Source organism: Artemia sp. Qi Xiang Cuo, chromosome 9, assembly GCF_049724085.1.
Source record: "Artemia sp. Qi Xiang Cuo chromosome 9, ASM4972408v1, whole genome shotgun sequence".
In the NCBI taxonomy this organism is placed as follows: domain Eukaryota; kingdom Metazoa; phylum Arthropoda; class Branchiopoda; order Anostraca; family Artemiidae; genus Artemia; species Artemia sp. Qi Xiang Cuo.
Genome location: NC_142802.1, coordinates 11,813,294 through 11,822,189, shown reverse-complemented (window position 1 = coordinate 11,822,189; position 8,896 = coordinate 11,813,294). Strand labels below are relative to the sequence as shown.

Here is an 8,896-nt window from a genome sequence, read left to right as displayed (position 1 = left end):
TTTTAACATCTTCACTGCTCCCACCATCTTTACTAATAATACTACCAAGGTAAGTGAAGCCCACTTGATCAATATTTTTCATTACCCAACGTCACCTTTTCATCTTCACTTATTCCCTGCCTTAGTGACTTAGTCTTCTTAACATTAATTTTCAAACCTATTCTAGCCCCATGAACTCGAAAACCTCAAGAAGTTCTTTCATTTTGCTCACACTTTCCTCTAGGATGCTTAAATCATCAGCATAATATAAGTCCAGGAGACTTTTCCCTCCCCATTTGATTCCATGGTCTCCCATTGCCTTTCCTGTGCTCCTTAATACAAAATCCATCAAAATAATCCATATAAAGGGAGATAGGACACAACCCTGCTTAACTCCTGATTTAATACAGAACCAGCTGCTAACCTCATTTCCTACCTTAACTGCAGCAGTATTATTATCTTACATAGCACTAATCACTTTAATTCATTTGTCTGGTATACCATACAAGGATAAAACCTTTGCTAAATCTCTTCTATCAACAGAATAAAACACTTGCTCATAATCTATAAAACTAAGGACCAAAGGTTTTTGAGAACTCAGGCACTTCTCAATTATTAACCTAAGAGAGAAAATTTGGTCGACGCATCCTCTACCTTTTCTAAAACCGCAATGTTCTTCTCTTAAAACTTTGTCTATGGCATCTCTCAGTCTAAAAAGCATCATATTACTAAGTAATATGCTACCTATAGAGACCAGACTAATGACTCGATAATTACCACACTCACTTTTATAACTTTTCTTATAAAGTGGCTTAATTAAGGTTTTTCTAAAATCATTTGGTACTTCCCTATTTTCAAAAATCATATTCATAATCTTCAGTAACTTATTTTTAACCTCAGAGCCACCATATTTAAGAAACTCATTTACCACCCTATCGGTATCTGGAGCCTTATTATTATTTAATCCTTTTAGAACTGTAACTAATTTATGCTCGCAACATAAATCTACCTTCACATCCAAGGTGGTCCGTCCATTTTCGTTTTACTCTGAATCTTTTCTTGTACCAGTATCCCAGTTTAGCACATTCTCAAAATTTTATGCCGATCCCTCTTTAATTATTTCCTTATCCCTAATTGTGCCCCCGTTCCTATCTTTAGCTGGGCCAAGTCCGGATTGACTCCTCCCTCTCAATTTATTAACATGCCACTACAATATTTTACTATTATCCCATCTTGCTGCATCTTCCAGATCCTTGGCAATTTCATCCATGGCCTCTACCTCGCCCCTCATCAGTTCATATTTTAATGCTTTCTCCACTTTCTTTACATTCCTTTTGTTTTCATATGATCTATCACTCAGATAATTCTTGTATAAGCCCTTTCTCTTCTCTAATAAACATAAAGCTTTTTCACAAATATTTTTAGCTGCAGTCCTAGCTTTCTTCCCTATGACCCCTTCAGCAACTTCACAAATTATTTTTCTAAAATTATTACAACCATCTTCAACATTATCAAGTTTTAAAATCTTAAGTTTAGTATTCAACCGTTCCTGTAAAATTTATCTTAAATTATCCTGGAGTCTACCAGCATCATAACTTCCCGGGAGGTAGTTACCCTTCCGAAATTTGAGCTTTAAATTAACCCTTGACAATACCAGATGGTGATCTTTACTTTTAGCATCAATAACAGCACTCCTATATACCCTAGCATTATGTATTGACCCTGCCAGTCTTCGGTTTACTACAACATAATCAATAAGGTTTGCTGTCTTACCATCACGTGAATACCATGTTAACTTACGAGCCATTTTATGACCAAACACCGTGTTGGTTATAACTAGACTGTTATACCTACAAAGTTGCAAAAGTCTATATTCATTACTGTTTTCTTTTCCTACATCAAATTTACCTATGCTAGGATACCATCTATCCCTATTACTACCGACCTGGGCGTTAAAATCTCATAGTAAGAAAATCATATTTCTGCCTGAGACCCTGTCTATTTGCTTCTGTAACTGTAAGTAAAACTCATCTGAGTCACTAGTATCTCCGCCAGTCGGTTCTACAGGGGCATATACTACTATAACTGATACCCTGAACTTTTTAGTCATAAAATAAGCAGTTAGTATTCTATTATTAATATCTTCCAAGCCTAAACAAGACTTAGCAGCTTCCTTATTCATCATGAGCCGTACTCCCTGTCTATGTACCCCATCCTTCCTGCCTGAGCAAAGAAATTCTATTTCACCTAATTTCAGGCTTCCTACCCGTTGGATATGAGTATACGATGATCATTTTTTATCGTCGTAACATTCCAAGTTCCAATTTTCATGTTCTTTAAATCATTGAAATTATGTTGGCCTCAGGAAAAGCATTGATCCCGGATACCAGTGTAAAACGTAGTGTAAAAATTTTGTTAAACGTAGTTGAAAACTCTGGAAATTATGTCTTTGAGGATGACAAACCCCCCAAACCCCTCGGGGCAAGGGTTGTAAGTTATGCCCTGGAGGCTTATAAGGTTTCTATTAAAAGAGTCTTCGTAAAAACTTCAAAAAGGTCTCATTCGATTGGAAATTCAAAGGGCTAGTGGCCTTTTTAGTAGTTGAAAGTTATAGGAGGGCAAATAACCCCCTCTCACACCCACCATTTCTCCAAACACATCCAATCAAAATATTGAGATAGAAATTTTGCTCAACGTAGTTGAAAGTTCCGGAAATAATTTCTTTGAAGATGGCACTCCCCCTACAGCCCTCAGGGCAAGGGTCGTAAGTTATGCCCTGGGGGCATATAAACTTTTTATAGAAAGCTTTGTCGTAGAAAGTTCAAAAAGGGCTCATTCGATTCGAAATTCAAAGGGCTAGTGCCCTTTTTAATAGCCAAAAGTGATTGGAGGGCAGCTATCCCCCTCTCACGCCAGCATTTCCCCAAACATATTTAATCCAAATTTTGAGATAAGTGTTTCGTCAGACGTAGTTGAAAATTCTGGAAATTATGTCTTTGAGGATGACAAATCCCCCAAGCCCCTCAGGGCAAGGGTTGTATGTTATGATCTGGGGGCATATAAGGTTCTTATAGAAAGTATTCTCGTAAAAACTTCAAAAAAGGGTCATTCGATTGGAACTACAAAGGGCTAGTGGGCTTTTTAATAGTTGAAAGTGATTGGAGGCCAACTACCCCCCTCTCACATCCCCATTTCCCCAAACACATCAAAAATTTGAAATATACATTTTGTTCAACGTAGTAGAAAGGTCTGGAAATTATGTCTTTGAAGATGAAACGCCCCCTGTAGCCCTCAGGGCAAGGGTTATAATTTATGCCCTGGGGGCATATATGGTTTTCATAGACAGCGTTGTCGTAAAAACTTCAAAAAGGGCTCATTCGATTAAAAATTGAAATGGCCAGTGCCCTTTTTAATGGTCAAAAGTAATTGGTGGGCAACTAACCCCCCTCTCATGCCCACTATTTATCCAAACACATCCAATCAAAATTTTGAGATAGCCATTTCGATCAACGTAGTTCAAAGTTTTGGAAATTAGGTCTTTGAGGATGATAAACCCTCGGAACCCTCAGGGCCAGAGTTATAAGTTATGCCCTGGGGACATATGAGGTTTTTATTGAAAGCTTTGTAGTAGAAACCTCAAAAGGGGTGCATTCGATCGGAAATTAAAAGGGCTAATGCCGTTTTTAATAGTCAAAAGTGATCGGAGGGCAACTAACCCTCCTCTCACGCCCAGCTTTTGCCCAAACACATCCAATCAAAATTTTGAAATATGCATTTTGTTCAACATAGTTGAAATTTTTGGAAATTAGGTCTTTTTGGATGATAGCCCCCTTAGAGCCCTCAGGAGAAGGGTTGTAAGTTATACCATGGGGGCATATAAGGTTTTTATAGAAAGGGGTGTCGTAGAACCTTCAACAAAAGCTCATTTGATTGGAAATTGAAAGGGCTAGTACCCTTTTTAATATTCGAAAGGGATTGGAGGACAACCAACCCCCCTCTCACACCCACCATTTCCCCAAACGCATCCAATCAAAATTTTGAGATAGCCATTTTGTTCAGCGTAGTTGAAAAGACTGGAAATTATGTCTTTGAGGATGACAATCCCCCCACAATCCTCAGTGCAAGGGTTGTAAGTTATGCCCAGGAGGCAGGTCAGGTTTGCATGGAAAGCATTCTCGTAGAAACTTCAAATAGGGCCCCTTCGATTGGAAATTGAAAGGGCTAGTGCCCTTTTGGAATAGTCAAAAGGTGTTGGAGGGCTACTAACCCCCCTCTCACGGCCACAAAATGGCTAACTCAAGATGGATGTGTTTGGGGAAAAAGTAGGCGTGAGATGGGGGTTAGATGCCCTCCAATTGCTTTTGACTATTAAAAAGGGCACTAGCCCTTTGAATTTCCAATCGAATGAGCCCTTTTTGAAGTTTCTACGATAAAGCTTTCTATAAAAACCTTATATGCCCCCAGGGCAGAACTTACAACCCTTGCCCTGAGGGCTGTGGGGGGAGTCTCCTCTTCAAAAACATAATTTCCAGCTGGAAATCAACTATGTGGAACAAAATGGTTATCTTAAAATTTTGATTGGATGTGTTTGGGGAAATGGTGGGCGTGGAAGGGGTGTTAGTTGCCTTCCAATCACTTTCGACTATTAAAAAGGGCACTAGCCATTCCAATTTCCTTTCGAATGAGCCCTTTTCGAAGTTTCTAAGACAACTCCTTCGATATGAAGTACCCTGATAAGGGAAAAAAATACATTGTGCCAACTTCGTTCTTTACTTAGGCACCGCCATTGCGCTGCCTATGAAAGGCAACAAGCAAGGAATTTTAATTTCTATGGTTGGAAAGTAAAGTGAGACAGTTGCCCGGATCTTCCCATCTCTAAATTTTAAGTGGAAAGATAGGAATGTTGCACTTTGCTTGAATGGAAAACACGCAATGGACATTAGTGTGCAGGACTTCAGGAGTACAATGGGCTCTTCAACCCAAAAACACACCTTCATATTTACCGAAAGTATTGTTATTTGTTTAATCAGAGGCATAATAGACCATTGGACCTTCAAAGTCGTTTTAACTGATCAGCTTAATATTTGCAAGGCAAGTACTTCGGGCAAACCAGATATTGAGAATGACCATTTTCATACAGATTTTCCTTCTCCAGTCTCCAATGTGCTTAAGGCTTATGGAACAAACAATTTTGGAACAAAAGCCAAAATCAGATAAGTTCTAAGAGGTATCGACGACTTCTGAACCCAACCTACCCTTTACACTAAATTGTCCATATTAAATTGAAGTTTTTTTGAGAGGGTACCAAGAGCCAAGCAAATGTTAATCAAGAGATTTTACTCTGCTGAACTTTACTGCACAGGTGCTAACAGGCGTTAAATATCCATGGTTTGGAGACTTCTCCTCTATCATCAAGAATGACTAATAGTACAAATTTTGCTAATAGTTGTACACCTATTTATGTGTTTTTGATACATTTTAGAGTAGATAACTTTTTATATGCAACAATCATAAGCAATTAGGTGTAACACAAAGACTTAATTTGACAATTACTAGTTAAATAGAAATTAGTCGATAATAGACATAGAAGAAAGTTGTGTTCACCATCAGATGCATAGGAAACAATTGGCAGGTGTTGCATATAACAAAATATCGAAGCCTTTGTTTGTACATGCTGCAATTTTGGTAATGACAATACAGATTGTGTTTGATTTTATATATTGGGGTAATGTTTTAGTATAAAACTATAAACATTGATTGGATTAAAAAAGAAGATAGATTTAGTTTCAAAAATAGAGCATCTTTTCAACCCGTCTTTAAGGAACGTGTAATCATTAGTTATTTTCTGTTTTTTCTTTTCAAAACCAGTTCTTCTTCATACATACTACTTTCAAATTTTTGTGGGCTGACAATTAGATCATTCAATCGATGATGAAGCATCAAAACTGAAGTTTTGCTTATGCAACTTTTTTTTTTCACGGAGCCGACCAGAGGTAGCTGCAACATATTACGTTAGATTAGCAGCGTAGATCTTTTTTTTTTTTACTAAATCGGGAACAAAATACGAGTAAACCCATCGTAGCTGATGAGTTGATTGTAAGCCCTTTTATTTTAAAAGTAAATAAGGTAAAAGGATTGTTTCGTTGTTAAAGATAAAACAACAAAGAATGTGTGGCAGCTTATGATGTAGCACAACTTAAACAAGGAATCTTAAAAATAATCTTTTATTTTACCAAGAAACAACCATAGGAAAAACAAAAACAAAAAAAAACAGACTCTTTATCACTGCCTGAACCTTGTCCTCTCAAACATCATTTTTCTTCATAACTGTATATAAAAAAGCAGTTTATGCTTAAAAAAATTGCTACATGTTGAACGGCTCATATCTTTTCCAAAAATCATCAAAAAATACGTTCAAGCGATTTTTAAGATTTATTCCTTTCAGCTGCTCCATAAGTGGTAGCAATGTTGTTCATGCTCCAACACAGAAAACATTGGTGTCACAAATGTTTATTTGCTAAGTGAAACAAAATGATTGCTACAATCAAACAAGGTACTATTTTGACATTAATTCTTCTGCAAAATTATCAGAAGAATGAGCAGTTTTTCTTTCCAAGAATCTGAATTAATTTTTTTTTTTGTTACCATACCTACATTTTGTTTTAGGAATGATCAAATCAAAATGCTTTTTCTTGTCGTTTACGCTCATTACAAATTCCTCCCTAAAGTCTTAATCTTCAAGAGCCCTTGCAAGGCTGATGAACTCGTCCACTGGTGTTGAGGCTGAGGTAGCATAAGTCATGCTTTTGATTTCTATCTCTGCCTCGTCGTATAATTTGAGATCTTTCACTAAGCGACATATTGCTACATCAACAAAGATTCCAATGAAAAAGCAACCTAGAAAAATAAAATACAAAGATAAATGATATCTGTTCAAGAATAATAAAATATTTTAATTACAAAAAAGAGGCTGCGAATTGTGTCATCAATAGAAGAAAGCAAACATAAATGTAAGAATTGGAACTAGCAATCAATTTTTCAGAAGAGGTGCTTTAAATTGTGTTATTTCATTGATACAAATTGTTTGAATGAGTCACAACAGAAAAGGACTTTTTTTTAAGATATGAATATTTCATCAAAATATTATTTGACTGGAGTTTTCATGTCCCTTGGAAGGACATCCGTGAGATTTTCCAATTATACATAGCCAAATGTTGAGAATCTTTCCATTAATTCATAACCTATGAAGTGACTTTGAAAATAGCTTTCTTCACAGTTGAAAAAGTTTGGAAGAATAGAGAGATATGCCTTCGAACTAAGATTAGAATATTGAAATCACCGGCCCTGACCACAGTTTTGTTCTTCTCAGAACCAACTCTTGAAATCTTAGAGAAATCTTGAAGCCTTTGAAACGTGAGCGCTTTGAAAATATGAGAATTTATTCATTGATTAAATATTTTCGATGAGATAAGATATGTTTTCGTTGATGTTATGTTTAATGATGTTATTATGATACGAATTGATTGATGAGGTACGTTTTCGAAAAGAATTTCTCAGGAAGTTTTTAGATACTTGTTTGACCCTATATAAAAAAATAGGGTGTACGAAAAATGTGGATCGATCCCGTGTCTGGGAGTATGTGTGAATGTATACTATTAGTGTGGAAGTTTAAAACCTAAGTTTTACGGAAGAGGCATTATTGATTGACGAAAGTTGCGTTTTCTGGCCGTTCATCAAAAAGCTGGCTCATGCAAGCCGGCTCATGCAAACCGGCTCGCGGAAACCGGCTCAAGCAAAAAGCCAGTCGTCTATAAATGGGACGGAAGAAGCCGCTAGGAGGGATTCAAAGGAGATTGGACCTCATTGGACAGAGCAAAGAATGAGGCTTTGAACTGAATTTGGTGGAGGAAGAACGTTCGTAGCCGTTTTGCCATCAGGTGATGTGACGGTGCAATGAGCTTTTAATCATTGAAGAAATAAGTAACTATGAATTAAGAGCAATCCCAGCCGTGAACTGCTATGAATGCTTTCTGCATTGAATCTGTGACTGGGGAAATTTGGAAAAAAAAATCGAGAACTAGAGAGTGTTAGAACAATATAGGAAATTTATGTGGAAATAGTGAAGTTATAGTTTTTTGGAAAGGTCCAGTCCATGCCTGAAGACTGGGAAGAAGTAGAATATTTGTAGCAGGCCTGCGAAAATTTGAGGTGTTTGAAAGACGTAGCCTACTTTGTTGCTGTGAACTTGTGTCACACGGATAGAGAAATTTAAACCGTGCAATATGCAAGGTTTAAATTATTTGCTGCCATAACTAAGTAATTTTTGGACTGTAGTTTGTAATGAATATGGTTAAGAAATACGTGTTTAAAACAATAAGTGTTACTGCTTAAAACTATAAAAGAGAGTTAGAGTTAAAAATAAGGAAAACTATAAAATAAGGTTAAAGATACGTATAAAAGAATAAATTTAAGCTAAGGAAAGTTTAAGTGGATATGATAAGCGGTAAACTCTAATCTTTGGCTTAAAACTATTCAAATACCTACTCTTCATACTTTGGTATTCAGTATTGCACACACGTTTCGCTTACATAGTTTCTGAAAAGGCAATTTTGATCTTAGTCTAAAGAAGGACTTCAAGTAAAGTAATTCCAGCACTTCACGCTAATGCTTGGAAAGAACAAACCTTAGAAAGTTAATAATAAATATTCATACCTGCAGTAATCAGATGCAAATAAATTCTCATTTTTTCAGGATCATAAAGCCAACAGTGACCTTCTTTTCCACATTCATCTTTATCCCAGATCCAACATGCTTGATCTAAAATATTTTTTTGACCGTTTTAGGATCCAATCATGTATATATCTTAAAAAATAATAACAACAATAAGCAAATATTTTATGAGAAGATTATGAGAAAT

General features: G+C 36.4%; 1 protein-coding gene across 1 annotated transcript in view; it reads right to left on the bottom strand.

The window, feature by feature from the left end:
• Positions 1–6,249: 6,249 nt before the first annotated feature.
• The window catches only part of LOC148948307 (solute carrier organic anion transporter family member 74D-like), a 172,145-nt gene continuing 169,498 nt past the window's right edge, over positions 6,250–8,896 (bottom strand). The window contains exons 9-10 of the mRNA XM_089094881.1: positions 8,692–8,796; positions 6,250–6,876 (exon numbers count right to left, since the gene is read on the bottom strand). Coding sequence (XP_088951007.1) covers positions 6,710–6,876; positions 8,692–8,796 — 272 coding nt within the window. The 3' untranslated portion in view covers positions 6,250–6,709. The remainder of the gene's footprint in view (positions 6,877–8,691; positions 8,797–8,896) is intronic.